Below are 18986 nucleotides of genomic sequence, written 5' to 3' on the forward strand. Positions count from 1 at the left end.
TGCTTAGAAATCATTATAGGCTGAGTCATTGGGGGAAGGCCCTGGGCCTGGGAGTTAGCCCTTAGCTCAGTGGGGTTTGTACTCCACGGTCAGCAGGTTCCTGGACCCAAGCCTTTCAGTTCTTGAGGAATGCTTGCCTGCGTTTGAGACAATTCAACGAGCAATAAGTATTTTCTGGTTTTGGTTTTGGTTTTCCCTCTGGAACATGGATTTTAAAAACAGCTTAATTAAGGACTGTGGTGTTATTTGCTGTTTATTTTGGAGGCAAAGACCACTGGGTAGCTGATGGGAGGGCCCAAGACAGTAATCTGCTTTCCCTTGGCAGCTGGAAGGCTGCTTTCCCCACACACATAGTTGAGGTGTGCAAACCATGGCCCCTGGGCAAAATCTGGCCGGCTGCTAGTTTTTGAAAGGCTAGTGGGCTCAGAAAGGTTTCTCCAGCTTTAAATGCTTGAAAATAAAAATCAAAAGAGTCATAAAATTTTGTGACATGTGATAACAATATGAATTCAAACTGCCTGCTTCTTTTTAGTGTTCATAAAGTTTTTTGGGGAATATAGCTGTATCCATTCATTTAAGCATATTGTCCGTGGCTTATTTCATGCTACCGTGGCAGGGTCAAATACCTGCACCAGAGACCACACGGCCTGCAAAGCCCGAAATACTTACTAACTGGATCTTTACAGGTGAAGTTTGCCAGTCCCTGTTGTATAGGAACAGAGGACATTGCTTCCCCTTCAGAAGCCCAACTCCCTGCGGGGTCCAGGTCCGCCAGGCACAGCCCTTGTTACAAGCAGAGGTGGGTGGGCTAAGCCCTGCTCGATAGCATGGCTGTGTACATTCAAGAAAAAGGTGGTGAAAGCAGAACCCATGTTTTTGGTAGCTAGATGAACTGAGGCCTTGGTCAGATTAATAGCATTTGATTAAACCTACTAGAATGTACCTTTCTTGTTCTTTAAGACTGATAACCAACTAGCTGATTGCTTTACTCCACTAGGGCAACTCATTCTGTACTGGCTTTTTCACCTCAGCCTCTTCTTTCACTTCCTCCCTGTCACCTGAGTCATGTGAGAGGTTTCCGCCTATGTATTTGCAACCTCCAGAGAGCACGATCTGGTCATCCACTTGGCAAGACAAGCACTGGTCTGGCCTGTGGCCAAACTGGTCAGCTGTTCCCCCCGGTACAAGTGTAATGTACTGGCGCTGCTGTCTGGGTGAGAAGCCACAGGGGATCTGGCCATCTGGGAGTTTTGGTTCCCAGATGCCAGCAGATGGAGCCTGGACAACGCTGGCCTTATGAATGGTATTTTCCACCCGTGGTTAGAATCCCTTCGAGAGGGCAGATCACATTACTCACCACTCACCTGGATACTCCCCGAAGCTTCTGCTACTTTTATATAGTCTCCCCTTTTTATTCTCACCCACGGCGCTGAGCAGGGTGCTGGGAACACGATAAACGCCCACTGACCCAGCAGCATCACTTCAAGTGCCTTGTCCTAGGGGCTGGCATGCAAGGTGACCTTCCGTGGCAGGAGTTGATGGAAAGGGCTCAGTGGGAAACAAGGGGACTTGACCCCATTGTTTCTCTACATATGACAAGCTCCACTTTCACCTGTTCCCTCCCCCAACCCCACCCCAGCCCTGAAAAACCCACAAAATGGTTTCACATGCCCCAAGCAGCTCACCGAGCCGTGAATAAGTGATGTAGCCATAGCAGGCAGTTGGAGGGCACCAGACCACCTTCCCCACCACAGCCAAAACGAAAGACCTAGCAGAAGAAAGCACTCTCATGAACACCGGACTTAAATGTTTTAAATCAAAATCCAATTCAAAAAGAATTGGCTTTAAACCTATAAATACAGTACTCATTTTACTGCCTTAATTTTGGAAGAATTCTGTTAGCTCCTAAATGGCTGGCTAAAAAGTCTCTTTTTATTTAACTAAGGGGTCTGTGAGGACTAAAAATCCAAGATTTTCTCCTTCTGCATGTGCAGACCCTGCCTGATAGAAAAGGGCTATTTGACTGGGACAATTCACAGAGGTGTCTATTTCCAGTCAATGAATACAAGACCCCAAACTTCTGCCAGCGTCTTTTCTAAGGAGGGGAAAATCAGAGGCTGTGACTTCTCCTCTCCCTCCCTCTGCATTTGTCTCGTGTATGATTTCTATGCCTGTTTCTCCTCTGCAACCATCAAGTCCTCTGAGGGAGGAGCTTCTTGCACTTTCTCCCTTTCCCACAGCTGCTGGTAGAGCGCTTAGCACGTAGTAGGTCCTCAGCAATGCCTGTTAGCTGCATGAATACGAATAGGTAGAATCAGGGTGGTAGGCACTGGGCCAAGAGTGGGGAGTCCCATCTTGTCTATGCCTCGGAATGACTCTGAGCAAGATGCTGAATCTCTGAACCTCAGTTTACTCATCATGAAAATGGGTCTAACAACAGGCCTTCCCCACTCCCTCATGGGATTATTGTGAGGCTCAAAGGAGGAAACAGATGCAAAAAACACTTTAGGCGAAGGAAAAGGCTGCCTAAGGTGGTTTCCTCAAATCAGAAGGTTGCAAAGACCTGTCACAGATCCTCACTGGGTGGAGGTCAGACTAAAAGACATTGATGGTGGTCCCCCTTCATAAGCTCTCTCTGAGTAGGAGAGTAGCTGTGTCTCTCTGACACAGGGAGTAGGATGAACAGATTCCGAGCTTTCTTTTGAACCTGAATACCCTGTGCCTAGGGACCAGCTCTGTGCCCATGCCAGTACGGGATGGGCTGGGAGTTGGGGTGGGGGAGAGAGGGGACAGATCATACATACTGAGGACAAAAAAAGCCCAAGACATTTGAAACAAAGAAGTTCTTAGAGCCTCATGGAAGTCCTCTAACAGCCCTAGCTCTTGCCTGCTATACTCTCCGCCAGAAAAGATCACAGACCAGTTACTATAGCAACTGCCTCCTCCCAAAGTGTCCATGTTAAGATGGAGATGGAAAAGGTTTCCTTATTAAAACAAAGAAGTAGGAAAGAAGGAAATGGCTTTTGGATATATTTGCCCTCCACCCAAAGCATTGCTCCTTTTCTGAGAAGAAGAAAGAAGCTGTTATTATGGCAAAGATGCTTCTAATTTCTAGCAGTTAAATCTCCAAACTCTTATTTTAGACTCGGCGCAGTTCATGCTTGTTCCAAAACATCCAAGAGGAGTGTTTCTTCTCAAGAGGCAAAACTGTGAACCAGGGGATGAGGGACCCTAAGACTAGACAGTGAGAGCCTTGTCAACCTTGGGGTCGCCCTCTGGCCCGGGAGAGCCCAGCCACCCCTGTCACCCAGCTCTGCGTCCACCATGAAGCCCTTCCTTCTGAGCCCTGGCTGTAGGCTTGTCACAGCTGTCACCCAGGGCAGTGGCTACGTGCAATGCTTCCTGGCCCTCATGGTGTCGTGTGGTGGGAGCCCCCAGCAGGGCAGCACCGCGGGTCTCAGCAGCTGCCAGGAAGGCAGGTTCTCAGAGAACTCTGGCTGGAACCAGGCCCTGCTGTGGCCAAGGGCCTGCTCCTGGCTTCGGACTTTTCATATGAGCTTCTGTGGCCTCAAAAAGGACAAAGGGAAAGGCTCTCCAAAATGGAAGAGCACGTATGTGTGGCGGGGGGGAGCAGTGGGGACAGCCTAGGCAAACCCTTCCCTGCAAACTTAATTCGGTACGGACGTTCCTTTGAAGTGTTGAGGACTTAGACCTCGGGTGTGTGGAGTCTGACCATCCTGCTTGTAGGAAGCAGCCTCGAGAGTCAGGTGCGAAGAACCTGATGGTCGGTGTGGAGACACCACGGAGTCAGTGCCCGCACGGGGGACTGGAACCTCAGGGCCCTGAGAACGTGGAGCCCAGGTAGGGGAGCGACATGAAGGCTGACCTCCCTTGCAGGGAAGAGCAAACACGGTACCCACGGATCCAGGCTGCTGGGTGAGCCCAGGACAAGAGAAGTGGGGGCCACAGGACAAAGTCCCCCCTGAAGTCCCCAGTGAGGATGACGCTGGGCTTCTGGGAACCGCCCCAGGGCTGGGACGCGGGGAGTACCCAAGGCGTAAAGGGTGGGTTCCAGGATGCTGGGGAAGGCCTGCCGGGACCTGTCATAGAAGTCAGAGGCGACGCGATAGGCTGGGGCGTACATCGGGGTGGGGCTTCCAAAAGGGACACGTGGGCGGGCGCAGAAGGCGGGCACTAGTAGGGGAGGGTGGAGTCATCCCACTCCAGCTGCGCTTGCGCGGCTCCGCCCTGCCCGTGTCCGCCCCTGCCCACCCCATACTCCTCGTCACTGCCCTCGGAGTCGCTGCTGCTCGAGCTTAGGTCTTCCTCTTCCTCTTCCTCGGTCTCATCTTCCCCACGTGCTGGGGCTCCGTGTTTCTGGATGGCAGGGAGAGAAGGGAAACGCTCATCAGGGATCAAACAGGAGCCACGCTGGAGTTTGTTTCTCCCTCCATTAAGGAGACGTTTAGGGCCCCTTGCAACTCCTTCCCTTGATGCTAAACCCTTGGGCCGGGAGATAGGCTTCCTGGAAGGGAAGTCCTTTGGTGAAAGACCAGTCGGAGGGCTAAGGCCAAAGACAAGAAATGGCAAATTCCAGGACCCAACCTCAAGGTAAATCGTTGCGTTTTAAACATTGGACATTGAGGCCGATCCCATGCCTCATTCAGGGAGGCTTTCGGGCCAAAGTTTCTTTTCTGGCATTTCTGAAACCTATCTACATAGGTGTCCAAGTCTTTAATGACTTGCTTCTCAATGCGAGGATAGCATTTAAGCTTGTACCCCTCTTCCAGGTGGGAAAATAATGTCTCTGGGAGCAGAAGGTCTTCTAAGCCGAGACGTGGCTGTGCCGCCCCTCCAAAATACTCCTTTCAGAAGGACAGGGTTCACGGTCCTCATTTTCCACGCCTGCCCCTCACCCCTGGGGGTTTGTGTCCTCAAACTCTACCCCACGCTTTTCCAGCGCCCTCCCCCTCCCCCCAGCTTTTTGGCAATTCCAGTCAAATCTTATTTCTGGATTTATGTTTTGAGTTCATAAACCAGCCATAAGAGATGTGAGCCCATGCTTGGCTACATCCCATCTCTGGAGTGTTTTCTCTTTTACCTGTGCCTCCCCCAGATCCTACTCATTCTTCAAGGCCTCTCTGAGGCTTCAAGAAATCTTCCCTGGACAGCCCCAAAGGCTCTCCCTGCTCATGCTTCACTGACTGCAGGCATCACCGGGTTAGCCCTTGGTGAGCACGCTCTGGCCGGGTACTCAGAGCGCTCCAGGCATAATGATCTTGCCTCCTAGGCCCAAGGCTCAGCTCTCTGAAGGTGGAAATGCTGGGGTCCCCAGAGTGGTGCGCTCAGCCCTATACCTACAGCACACGCTGGGACGAGCTGACTGGCATTGGTACGCTGGCTCTGAAGTTGGAGCAGGAGGCCAGGTGAGGCGGGGAAACTGGGGACCGGCTGGGATACTTTTCATTCCTCAGTGGCTCCTCCTCATGGCCACTGACTCGCTCGCTTTCTTACTCCTGCCTTTCCCCCCACCCAGCAGCCATGGGCAGACCAAAGGGCCCGACGGAAGCGGCTTTTCTTGAGTGTCCTATGTCCAGGTCAGGGACATTTGGACACTCATGGGTGGATTCTGGGGGCTGATGGCCAACTGGAAAGATAACTTTAGAATCAGACAGGCGTGGGTTTGAATACTGGTGGTGCCGTTACCAGGTCTGCGAGTTTGAGTACTTTACTCTCCCTCTCGGAGTTGGTCCTACCTTTGGTAAATGAGGAGGGTGACTCCCACTTCACAGGTTGGTGGGAAGATTAAATGAGGTGGTGCGTGTTGAGGACCCTGTGCAGTGCTGGCGTGATGGGGGCTCAATGAATGGCAGGCATTATCATTGGGTTTTTGTATTAACGTATTCTGAGTCTTTAAGTGAGCTCTGCAGGCAGATGGAGCAAAGCCATCTAATTTATACTGGTAGCTAATCAAAAATTCAATACCGAGTCCCTGAGAGTGAGTCAGCTCTGAGCTAAATACTACAGGGGAGGCCAGGGACAGACACTACGTGGCTGCTTGCCTTAAGAAATATCTAGTTTTGTTTGTTGGGTGAGAGCAATTCACACGTTTTTAAGCAGGGAATGCATTTGGTGGGTAAGTGTGGCTCATGCAGATTGAGAGGCTGGAGGAGCCCGGAGAAGGGAAGGACCAGTGGGGCTGGGCTGGATGGGCAGGGCTTCTGGCACAGGAAGGATGGAGCTGGGTGGGGGAGAGGCATCCCCCTCTGAGCCCCCAGCCCCCGTGTGACGACTGTTACCTCCATGGGGTTGACCGTGATAGTAAGTGCCGAGTCGTCCCAATCCATCTCGGCTTCCTTGGCAGCCTCAGACTCCTGGGTGAAGTGCTGGTGGACGATCCGGACCCGGTACATGCCCATGGCCACGACAAACAGTAGCATGCACACGGAGATGATGATGACCACCGTGGCAATGCTCGGGACCACTGGAATGAGGAAGGAATTCGCAGGACGTGGTGAGCGAGGGACTAGCTCACCCTTGGGATGGAACACGATTGAAACATCCACGTGTAGGTTAAAAATCTGCCCTACGCTGCCCAGTTGGAGAGCTCTGGGTCAGAACCTTACTCTGTCTGGGCTTCACTTTTTTCATCTATATAGTAGACTTCATCATTCCTATCCCATGGGTAGGTGTGAGGAGCAAATGAAATCATCTATGTGAATTTCCACAGAGGCACATACTAGGTGCTCAATAAGTGCACATTCTCTTTGATCTCTTGCTTTTTCCATCAAAGCATAGGGCAGCCCCCTTCCCCTCCCCCCGAGAGCTAGAAACTGTGGAGTTCAGTCGGGACAGACAGAAGTGCCCGCCAGATAGGAAGACAATATGGAAGGTACTGGAACAGAAGTAAGGGTGGGAGACTTTGCAATATGGTGCATACGTGTGCGTGAGCATGTGTGAGGGGCTCAGGGAAGGCTACATACAGCCTGTAGCTTTGAGTTGGGTCTAAGAGGACTTGCAAAATTTTACCCCAGCCCTTTGTAACCTCTGCTATTATACATTTCTTATAACTTCTTGTCTACTTGACCTGTGCCCTCCTGAGGCTGTGAGTGCCTCACAGCCAGGCCCATAGCTTCTGCACGGCCGGGCACCTCCTTCAGTTCTGGGCGCCTCTGGCGCTGCTGCACCCTAACTGTCTGTTGAGTGGACGGTCTTGAGTCACCATCAGCACCTGGTGTCCTGAGGTCCCTCCTCCCATGTGACCTACCTGAACTGCGCTGGATGCTAGTCTGGGATTCCGGGTGGTGGACAGACTGGAGGAAGGGTGGCTGCACGATGAGGTGGTTGACGTGCTCCTTGTCTGAGACCCTGACCTCATGGAGGACGCTGACCTGAGAAGAGCAGGGAGCGATGCTGCGGGCCGGGAGTGGCAGGTGGACCAGTGGCCGCAGTTCTCCCATATAAGCGAAGTGAATGAATGGGCGGGCCGGGGCTTCCCTCACAACTGCGGGACTCACTCACCTCCAAGTTGAACTCATTGCTGGTGTAGCGCCCATTGAGTTCCGAGCACTTGAGCCTGAACCGCCGGGCCTCCAGGGCAGCTGGATGCCAGTTGCGGTAGCGGATGTGACGTAGCACCTGCTCATAGCAGCTCATGGAGCCCACACCTGTGTCAAGAGACCACACCCGTCGTAAGAAGGCAGAAGAGGGGCTGGGGAGACAGGCTGCAGCTGCTGGCGGTGTGGGTCTCCTGAAGTCGGTGAGGGTAAGAGCTCAGGGTGTTTAGGGGCAGACACTGTGCCAGTGCAGACATTCTAAGGGGCCAGTTAAACTGAAGCACAGAATTTCCACGTAGATTGGGCTCTGACCAGAACGTTTGGCCTCAATCTGCCAAATGTTGCTGTAATACTTGCTGAGATCAAACATGATAAGAGTAGGCACCCGCCTAGTCTCTACAGATTTCCCCAGGAGTGGAATGAGAGCCAATTCCCCAGGATACTGGAATAGCTCGCCAAAGTGGGGGCTAGAAGTCCACGCTCTGAGGTCAAGGGCTCCCTCCTGACCCACCTCCACAGGAGATGGAGCTTCCATCACACTCATGGCTCCCTGGACAGGGCCACTGAGAAGGGACCACCAGGCGCAGGACTGAGCGCGGCCTTACCGTAGATGGAGTAGCCGGCCGTGGAGTTGGTGGCGTCCAGGTGTCGCTGGTGGAGCTCGCTGTGGCTGAGCTCCAAGCACTCTTGTTTGGGGTCCAAGTCCCCTCCCAGCACTAAAATGTCACAGAAATCTAAGTTGTGGAGCATTTCTTCAAAAACTTTTGATTTGGGGGCTGTGGGAAGACAGACACATGGAGAACACAGGAGTGAGGACAGCTCAGGTCATGGCCCTGACACACTGTCTTCCTCCTCCGTCACTGAACCCCAGGCTCAGGCTGGGTCAGGAGGAGAGGCTGGGCGATCCCAAATATCACCTCCACTGCTCAGATGGATGTCCAGGCAGCCCCTGAGGCTGGGCGGCACGAATTTATGTGAAGAGCATGAACACAGCAGTCAAAAGATGTGAATTTAGGGCTTCCCTGGTGGCGCAGTGGTTGGGAGTCCGCCTGCCGATGCAGGGGACACGGGTTCGTGCCCCGGTCCGGGAAGATCCCACAGGCAGCGGAGCGTCTGGGCCCGTGAGCCATGGCCGCTGAGCCTGCGCGTCCGGAGCCTGTGCTCCGCAACGGGAGAGGCCACAACATGAGAGGCCTGCGTACCGCAAAAAAAAAAAAAGATGTGAATTTGAATACCAGTGCTGCTTCTGAGAAGCCGTATAGTATTAGAGAAACCACCTACAGCTCAATTTCCTTATCTGTAAAGAGGTAAGGGCATTGAGAGGATTGAAAACAATGTGTGGCACAGAATAGATGCTCAAGAAGGAATGGTCTCCTTTGGGACCAGAGATGAGTGCCCCTCCACCAGGCTCTCATCGCTTTCCCCGTGTGGTCATGGTGTGTGTCTCTGTCTCTCCCAGCAGACTCTGAACTTCTCAGGGGCAGAAGCACTTTGCGTGACTATCTCTTCGGTATCTGAGGGGCTGGCAACGACACATTGCTGAAGTGGAGCTGCACTGGTGATATAATTAAATAAGTAAATTGGTTAGTCTTGTTGGCAAGCTGTTGCATCCCTTGGAAAAGTTCCTGGGGGAAGGGTAGGCTGAGACACTCCAACTTCTCCAGGGTGGGCAAGGTGTGGAAGTAAGTGGTCGGCTTGGGTGGCACCAACCCTACCATTTGCAGAGGACACCCCTCCCCTTGCCAGTTTATGGAAGGCTGGTCCTAGGGCTGGAGACTAGCCAGTCTGGTCCCTTTTCTTCACTGCAGTGTGGTGCTGACCTGGAGGTGCTGGCTCCCTACCCCCAGCCTCCAGGGGTGGCCTTTAGTGTGGAGGTGGGAGCAATTTCTCCATCACTAGAACTGTTGAATGTAATTGCCATCTGTGGACTTTATCCTGGCATCTGTCCCAGCAGGCCCTGGCAACATGGCAGCCAGCAGACCCATCTTTCCAACCCTTGTTCCTGTGTTTCTGGTTCCTGGACAGCCTAGCCGTCCTTGCCTGATACTATGACCCCAAGTTTCCCAGGGGAGTGTCTGAGTATTTGAATGCTGGACAGGTTGGCAGTCCTAATTGAAAATCCTACTTTAAGATAAAAAGTGATTAGTAGTTATGGAGTCCTTGCTATATGCCAGGCACAGTGCAAAGGAAATCCTAACAGACAGACACTAGAGGGGGTATATTACTATTCCCATTTCACTGATGGGGGAATGGACAGCCCATGGGGTGGGGTGTGGTGGATTGCCTGGGGTCACACAGACAACAGGGGAGGAGCTGGACGGCAACCATGACCTTCTGATCCCACACTTTGTGAAAGTCTCAACCTCTGGGCTGGTGGTCTTCGAATATTTTTGATCTTGCGGGCTTATATTGAAAAATTTGTGAACTAGAGATCATTTAAATAAGTATATTTACTCATTAAGCAGACTGGTGTATTTTGTGCATGATAAAACATTTATGAAAACAAATTTTTAAAGGATTCACAAAAGATGAGAGAGCTATTTTAAATAATTATTTTATTTTGTTTAGTTTTTAAGGGATACCAGAAACATTTTTTGCTCTCAACGGGTATATGTTGTTATAAATAATTTCGTACACTTACTTTTTAAATGCTTGCCAATCTCAATGGCTTCGTGTAGCGTTGGCAAAATCTAAAAGCATGTTAATATACACTTAACGAAGTCTGTCATTAATAATGGTACACATATATCTCTCTTTCGAATGGCCTGTGATTTCTGGGTATTCTTGGGAGCCGTACTCTTGTCAGGTCAGGTTGGGTCATCCTGGCTCCTATGACCCAACTGCTGACTGATTGCTCACCCTAGGTAGGGGGCGTGTTCACTCCACCATTTTCTCTCGTTCTCTTGCGCTTGCATATGGACAAAATCTTCCATCAGTTTCCCTGATTCCCACTGTGCTGAAGGGACTGTACTGGGCTCAGGGACTTACTGGCAAATCAGTAAGTTGGGCTCTGGAGGAGATCCTTGTCTGGTTTAATAAACAGATAATCATCACCGAGGGCTCGCCAGTGTGTGTGAGAGAGAGCGCTAGGGGCTGGAAGCGTACAGAGTGGTTGGGCGTGTACAGTACCAGCCTGGGGTCAGGGTGGTGGGGTCTTCTGGAAGAGGGGTTGAAGGTAGAGATTTTTGTCAGCAATAATGGGGAACGGGACAGAGTGGGAGCTTCCAGGCCGAGGGTAGAGAGTGAGTAGACATGTAAGCTAACACAGAGGGAGAGAGGGGTGTGATGTCATTGGTACTGAAACAGCACAAAGAGTGAGTCGATGAGGGCAGAAGATGGTGGTGGAGAGGGTCACGGGTGGCAGATGCCATTAGCCTGCTTGTTTACGGCACCCATAATAATGATTATTCTTACAACGATAAAAGTGAAATTGTAAAAGTACTGACAATAGCTCTCGGGCACTTGGCTACGCAGTCTGCATGCACCTCTCATAAACAGAAGGTGAGATGTGGACCCAGATAATTGCTTGTCCCTGCGTTGCCTGTAGGCTGATGTCAGGCCTCGGGAATCCAGATACTCTCAGCTACGGCCTGCAGCCACCGCAGTCGGAGGCCCTTCCTTTTCCTGTCTGATGTTAGCCACAGATGAGGGCAAGAGGGAAGATCACACGACCTAATGCACCTTGGAGAGTAACTGGGAAACGGCCCTGCCCAGACAGGTGGTATAACACCATCTATTTTTGTGAGCTAAGAAGGGCTGTCTTGCCAGGCATCCCATTTGCTGGGGACCAGCATGCTTGAAGGCAGTGGGTAGTTAGGATTATTATAGAAGCAGCCCTTCGGGAACTCAGGCCCACTGGCACTAGCACATCGTTAGCAGCTGCTCTGGGAGGGGGAGAGGGAGAGTTGAAAACATTCTTTTGGAGGAGGCAGCAAAGGACGGTTCTCAAACTCGTATTCCCCCCGTAGATCTGGGCGCCAGGTTTTCCTGCCTTCCTTCCATATCCTTCCATCCCTCTACCCCCCCAGCAGCCGAATATACCGTAGCTTTCAGAGCAACTCAGTGTTTCTTCCTGGCAGACAATTCGAATTACTTTTACTGAACAGCCCTGCCGACAATGAAACTGTTGGAAAGAACAACTGGAAAGTCCCCTGAGAGTTGAGAGTGATGTTGCCAAAGGGGACTTTTACGGTGTATATATTAAGATGCAGCTCTATTTTTTTCTTCATGCTTCTTTAACTTTTCTTCTCACAACCAAAATAATACACGTGTACTACAGAACATTTTGCAGTTGTAGAGAAGTGAAGGGGAGCAGAAACAAATTGGCTGTTTTCCTGCTTCTCAGAGAATATCACTGTTAGCATTAGGTGTGTTTCCTTCTGGGCATTTTTCTACATATTTTTTTCTTGACAGACTTGTGATCACTCTACATGTAGCTACTCTGTAATTTGCATCTTGCTTTTTTTTTTAACTTGCTGTTTGGCATAAGTGCCTTCCCTCCAACATCATACCTCTTCAATGGGGGTACCACAATTTGCTAAGCCAGTCATTCCTCTCTGTTATTTATCTGCATTGTTTCCAGGCTTTTTTGTTCCGTTATCATAAATTGCCCCGCTATGGTGAACAATACCTCAGTTGTCCTGAAGTGTGATTGATGAGAATCATACTTTACGTGAGAATTTAAGGTCCCACCCACCCCCCAACCCAGTGTGCGCCTGTACCTGTGGCCTTCAAGTCACCGGGGGCCTCGGTTTTAGCGAAGGTGCTCACAATCTTGATGTCGGGGAAGAGGGTAACCCCTTTGGCGCTTTCAAACTGGGCAGTGGGTCTCCAGACGCGGTCCGTGCCATGGAGGGTGATCTGGGGCTCGACGGCCTGCAGCACCATCACGTAGGCGTCCACGTCGGGGAGGCTGATACACACATCTTCTCCAAAGCATCTGGGAAAACAGCAGTCACGGCAACTGAAGAGCAAGCCCTGGAATCATCCGGCCACGGACAAAGATACATACAGCCACCTCTGGTCCTCCACGAGACATCCTGACTGCCTGAGAGCCTCTGAGGATGTCAACACACATTCAGATTCAAAGCCGCATTTTAGTTACAGCTACTAGCAATCTAGGGACTTGAAAAGATTAGCTCCTGGGGTGAAATAGGAATTTTCTATACCAGCAACAAGTAACCATTAGACCTTTAATTATCCTTTAACAAAGTAATCAATGGCAACATTAATTAGACAGCAGCTGCTTGTTATGCGCATAAGGATTTGGTAAATAAATTGTTGTCTCGCTGGTTAGTTACAGCCATCTTACTGAGTGAGACCCCAGGGCTAAACTCTCCTGCCTGCCGGAACAGCGTATATGTTCTCTCTCTACAAGGATATCACACAAGTGCGGTGCCTCTTCCAGATGTGCCAGCAGACTGCTATTGTAATCATACTCCTTTTTCCTGATACACTGCCACAAAAGTATCTGGGAGCCAGAGTGGTGTGACAACAAGAGCAAAGCCTCAGAAGTGAGACAGGCAAGGGTCCATGCCTGGCTCTGCCACTCCTGGACTGGAAGGCTCTGGGCAAGGGGCACGACTCCTGTGAACCTCAGTCTCTTCATCTATACAGTGGGGATGAATAATTAATTACCTTATAGTAGTAAGGCTTAAATGCAGATGACATGTAGATAGGAAGCTGCCCAGGAGCCTGCATCATGGATGGAGCTCAGTAAATGTTGACAGATCTGACAGTGTCAGCAGACCTCATCAGGCATGTGTGTCACTGGCACTCTCTGCTGATCATCTAGACCAAAGACCTAAGCTAAAATGGAGAACCCCAGGGTCTAGAGAGATGCTCTGGGAATGATGGGTGGACTCCAGCTGGTGGCAGCCATCAACTTGCATCCCTTGGCAAAGTTCCTGGGGGAAGGATAGGCTGAGACACCCCATCTTCTCCAGGGTGGGCAAGGTGTGGAAGTAAGTGGTGGGCTCGGGCTTCCAGATTTTTTGCCTTTGTGGCACCAACCCTACCATTTACAGAGGACGCCCCTCCCCTTGCCAGTTTATGGAAGCCTGGTCCTAGGGCTGGAGACTAGCCAGTCTGGTCCCTTTTCTTCACTGCAGTGTGGTGCTGACCTGGAGGTGCTGGCTGCCTACCCCCAGCCTCCAGGGGTGGCCTTTAGTGTGGAGGTGGGAGCACTTTCTCCATCACTAGAACTGTTGAATGTAATTGCCATCTGTGGACTTCATCCTAGCATCTGTCCCAGGCCCCGGCAACATGGCAGTCAGCAGACCCATCTTTCCAACCCTTGTTCCTGTCTTTCTGGTTCCTTTTTCTGGCTCCAGGTGCCAGGTGGCTCCCTTTCTGCTTCTCAGGAGTTTTTCTGGGGTCCCCTTCCTAGCTGCCCTCCCAAGCAGCTGTTTGGCTGAGAAATGATTTGATAGGCCAGTAAGGGTGTTATTTAAAGGTCACAATGATGGTCTCATTTCCTTAATTTAACTCTGATCCCTGGGGACAGGAACCATGCCTTTTCTTTCTCTTGCATACTCATGGTATTTAGGAGCTCTATCAAGGCTAGGTTGGTTAATTTAATTGAATTAATAAACATTTGTTGAGCATGATACTATACACAGAAAAATCCTAAAGATGCTACCCAAATCTATTAGAACTAATAAATGAATTCAGTAAGTTGCATGATACAAAATTAATACACAGAAATCTGTTGTGTTTCTGTACACTGACAACAGCCTGTCAGAAAAAGAAATTAAAAAACAATCCCATTTACAATCGCATCAAAAAGAATAAAATACCTAGGGATAAATCTTAACCAAGAAGGTAGAAGACCTCTACTTAGAAAACTACAAGACATTGCTGAAAGAAATTAAAGACATTACAAACAAATGGAAAGATATACCATGCTCATGGATTAGAAGAAATAATATTATTAATATGACCATACGACCCAAGGCAATCTACAGATTCAATTCAATCTCTATCAAAATGCCAATGGTATTTTTCACCAGACTAGAACAAATAATTCTAAAATTTGTTTAAAACCATAAAAGATCTCAAATAGCCAAAACAATCTTGAGAAAGAAGAACAAAGCTGAAGGTATCACACTCATGACTTCAGACTATGCTATGAACCTAGAGTAATCCAAACAGTATGGTATTGGCACAAAAACAGACACGTAAATCAGTGGAACAGAATAGAGAGCTCAGAACCGAACCCATGCATATATGGTCAATTAATCAATGATAAAGGAGGCAAGAATATAAAATGAGGAAAAGACAGCTTCTTCAATAACTGGTGTTGGGAAAACTGGACATCTACATGCAAAAGAATAGAACTGGACTACTTTCTCACACCATACACAAAAGTAAACTCAAAATGAGAAAGACCTGAAGCCATAAAACTCCTAGAAGAAAGCATAGGCCGTGTGCTCTTTGACATCGGTCTTAGTAATATTTTTTTGGATGTGTCTGCTCAGGCAACAGAGACAAAAGCAAAAATAAACCCATGGGACTACATCCAACTAAAAAGCTTTGAGCACAGTGAAGGAAACCATCAACAATATAAAAAGCCAGCCTGATGAATAGGAGAAGATATTTGCAAGTAATCTTACATAGTAAGGGGTTAATATCCAAAATATACAAAGAATTTATACAACTCAACAGCAAAAAACAGATAACCCAGTTAAAAGATGGGCAGAGGACCTGAATAAACATTTTTGCAAAGGAGACATACTGATAGCCAACAGACACATGAAAAGATGTTCAACATCACTAATCATCAGGGAAATGTGAATCAAAACCACAATGAGGTACCACCTCACCCCTGTCAGAATGGCTAATATCAAAAATAAAATAAATAAAAAGTGTTGGCGAGCATGGAGAGAAAAGGAAACCTCTAAACACTATTGGTGGGAACGTATATTCGTGCCGCCACTATGGAAAACAGTATGGAGGTTCCCCTCAAAAACTAAAAATAGAGCTGCCTTATAATCCAGCAGTTTCACTTTTGGGTATTTACCTGAAGAAAATAAAAATGGTAATTCGATAAGATATATGCACACTAATGTTCATTGCAGCATTATTTACATTGACCAAGATATGGAAGCAACCTAACTGTCCAAGGATAGATGGTTGGATAAAGAAGATGTGGTTTTATATATTTATGGTGTGTGTGTATATATATATATATATATATATATATTTTTATGATATATATTTGTAATATAGTATATATTTAACACATATTAATACTATAATAATAAATGATGTGTGTGTGTATATATATATATATATATATATACACACACACACACACACACGGAATATTACTAAGTCATGAGAAAAAAAATAAAATCTTACAATTGGCAACAGCACGAATAGATCTAGAGGGTGTTATGCTAAGTGAAATAAGTCAGACAGAGAAAGACCGTATGGTTTCACTTACATGTGGAATCTAAAAAACAAAACAAAAACAAACTCATAGATTCAGAGAACAGGTGGTTGCCAGAAGGGAGGGGGTTGGGGTTGGGGTGAAATAGGTGAAGGAGATTAAGAGGTACGCACCTCCAGTTATAAAATAAAAAATCCACAGGGATGTAACATACAGCATAAGGAATATGGTCAATAACATTGTAATAAATCTGTAAAGGGACCTATGGTTACCAGACTTATCATAGTGATCATTTCATAGTGTATGTAAATATCAGATCACTAAGCAGTACACCTGAAACTAACAAAACATTGTATGTCAACTATATTTCACTTAAAAAAAAAAACAACAAAAACAGAACACAGATCCATTGGGGTGTCCTCATAGGGAGAGCAGAGAAGCTGCCAATAGTTGAAGAGAGGTGAATCCTGTTTTACGAGAGAACATTCCCAGGGACCATCCCTGATGCCTTGGCTGAGCCCCAGGCTGCCCAGCGTCCACTCACTGGACCTTGGAAGAGACTTTCAGGTGCCGCACACCCACGGTTGGGAACTGCCTGGAGTTGATGTAGGAGACCTTCTGGAGGGCACGGTTGATGTTCCCAATGTCGTCACCTTCCATCACCAGGACAGACTGCGAGGGGTTGAAATGATACTGGAAGACAGAAAGCAGTATCACAGGAGAGAATGATCAACCATGTACCCAGTCTCACGGAGACCCTCCATCTCCATGCAAAGGCCACTAAGGCCCGCACAGGCGTCTCCAGAGCATCTGCAAGTGCAGGAGCTGTGTGCACAGGTAACTGTTTTAACCCCTCAAGCAATCCCTGCTGCCCTCTGGTGGGCTTCGGGACCCTCCTCTGTAAGATTCCCCGTGGATTATAAACTCCTGGTAATACCACCGGGAGCCACAGACACAGTGCTCTTGGGGCCCAGCCTTTGGTGGGCTCGTGCTCTGGGCTACTATGGGGTCCCTACCAGAAACTTTCAGCTCTTGGACTGCCACCCCCTCAGCTCATAGCCCGGAAACCTGGGGCTTTTGCTGTCTTGACTTTGGTCTTGAACTGCTTTCCCCATTCACCCTGCACTCCACCTCCTGACCCATGTCCCATCTTTTTAGTTTCCAACCTTAAAGTTCATTTTTAAGTTAATGGCCTTCCTTCTCTCTTTGATCCGATTCTTGGTCTTGCCTTCTAGGTGCTAAACTCTGGTTTCCCATGAGTTTTAATCACTTGCTGTTTACATGCCTGCCAGCTGCCCTAGGTTCGTTATCTATCTATCTATTCTATCCTGGGTCCTTGGTATCCCACGCTGGGTGAAGGCCCAGGGGCTACGATGCTCCCCACTGAGTCACTTGGGTCCTCAAACCAGATAAAGTAGATCCAGACTTGTCTCTTCCGTGGTGTTCCCAGCATTTACTCTTCTTTGAATGGAGCATGGAGCATATATATTCAAATATATATATGTGCTAAGTGAAAGTGTCCATCTTATTCCTACCTCCTATCCAACCAATTTCCTCAACCTTATCCCACAGGTGATCACTGTTCCGTTAATTTCTTAGTGACAAATTGCATTATTGTTCAAAATTAGTTGTTTCCCCCTCCCAGTGAGATGCTTATACAAGCCTGTCAACAGGCTTGATCATGTGATTTATGGTACTCGTCCATACAGGATATACATTTTTGTCCTGTTGCGCTCGATAGTGGTCATGTGACTTGCTTTGGCCAACAAAAAGTGGGCAGAGGTATTGTTTGGTTCACACCCGGGTGGTAGATTTCACAGCCAGTTAATTCCCTCTCCCTCTGCCATGAAATCTGCAAAGTTCCCTAATGGTCTATCAGCCTGGGTCTCACAGTGAGGGGGGCAGGGCTGCATGAAGGGGGGCCCCCTGCATGAGGGGGGCATGAAGTGCACACAATAAAAAAATATTGCTGTATAACTCACTGAAATTTTAGTCACTTGTTACTGCAGCATAACCTAGTGTATCCTGACAGTTATACTTAAGCATTTTATGAATATATAATCAATGAATATAGATTCCCATTTTTCTCCTTTCTTACACCAAAGGTAAGCTTGTTACATACTATACTGTACTTTGCTTTTTTCACTTCGCTTTTGTCTTGGAGATCTTTTATTTTTTTTTAAGTTGTTTAATATTATTTAATATTAAACAATTTACTTAACCAGTCTCCTAATATGAACATTGGGTTATTTCCAGTCTTATACTAATAATGGCACAATGAATAATCTTATATATATAACATTTCCTAAGTGTGTAAATGTATCTGTAGTATAAATCCCTACAAGGGAAATTGCTAGGTCAAAGAGTATATACAGTTTAAATTTTGACAAATGTTGCAAATTTTCCATTGCTAGGGATTATACCAATATGCTCTCCCTCTCACAGCGTATGAGAATGTTCTTTCAAAACCTCAACAGAGCGTGCTGTCAAACTTGGGACTTTTGTCAATCTGATAGGTGATAAATACTATCTTAGTGTAGTTTTATTTTGCATTACTCTTTCCATGAAGTAGATTGAGTATGTTTTCAAGCTTTTAAGGGAAAATCTATTTATATTAGCTTTTCCCTGATATGACTCGGATGTCTTTACAAGAGTTCGTGTTCCGTGTCCGGACCCTATCAGGAGGTCGGTATCTCATGAGTACTGTGGTGCCATTGTCCCACGTAGTAAGTCCCTTGCATTGTGACCCCCAGCCAACTGATAGCTCAGTCTTTGTGTCTTTCACCTATCATGTGATTGTTTCATTGTTACCTCCTCCTTGAAGCCTCCCCAGCTTCCCTCACTTAGGTCCCCACTGAGCTCCTATAGTGCTATGAAATGGTAGTATAATTATTATAGCGCAGTGACTAGGAGCTCACTGAGGACAGGGGCTCCGACTGTTATCCCCGAATCTCAGAACCTTGTCCTAGTGCCCTGGAAGCCCCTGTTAGATGAATGAGTGAATGGTCCCCCGCTGCCCTCACTGTTCTTCTTTCCCT

The 18986-nt window shown here is 48.1% G+C and overlaps 1 protein-coding gene across 1 annotated transcript in view; it reads right to left on the reverse strand.

Moving 5' to 3' along the window:
* Positions 1 to 4194: 4194 nt before the first annotated feature.
* Positions 4195 to 18986, reverse strand: part of CLSTN2 (calsyntenin 2) — a 655546-nt gene continuing 640754 nt past the window's right edge. Inside the window, exons 11-17 of the mRNA XM_007446973.1 lie at positions 16493 to 16641; positions 12278 to 12495; positions 8162 to 8332; positions 7522 to 7667; positions 7268 to 7391; positions 6300 to 6484; positions 4195 to 4377 (exon numbers count right to left, since the gene is read on the reverse strand). Coding sequence (XP_007447035.1) covers positions 4195 to 4377; positions 6300 to 6484; positions 7268 to 7391; positions 7522 to 7667; positions 8162 to 8332; positions 12278 to 12495; positions 16493 to 16641 — 1176 coding nt within the window. The remainder of the gene's footprint in view (positions 4378 to 6299; positions 6485 to 7267; positions 7392 to 7521; positions 7668 to 8161; positions 8333 to 12277; positions 12496 to 16492; positions 16642 to 18986) is intronic.

Source organism: Lipotes vexillifer, unplaced genomic scaffold, assembly GCF_000442215.2.
Source record: "Lipotes vexillifer unplaced genomic scaffold, Lipotes_vexillifer_v1.1 scaffold40, whole genome shotgun sequence".
Taxonomy (NCBI): domain Eukaryota; kingdom Metazoa; phylum Chordata; class Mammalia; order Artiodactyla; family Lipotidae; genus Lipotes; species Lipotes vexillifer.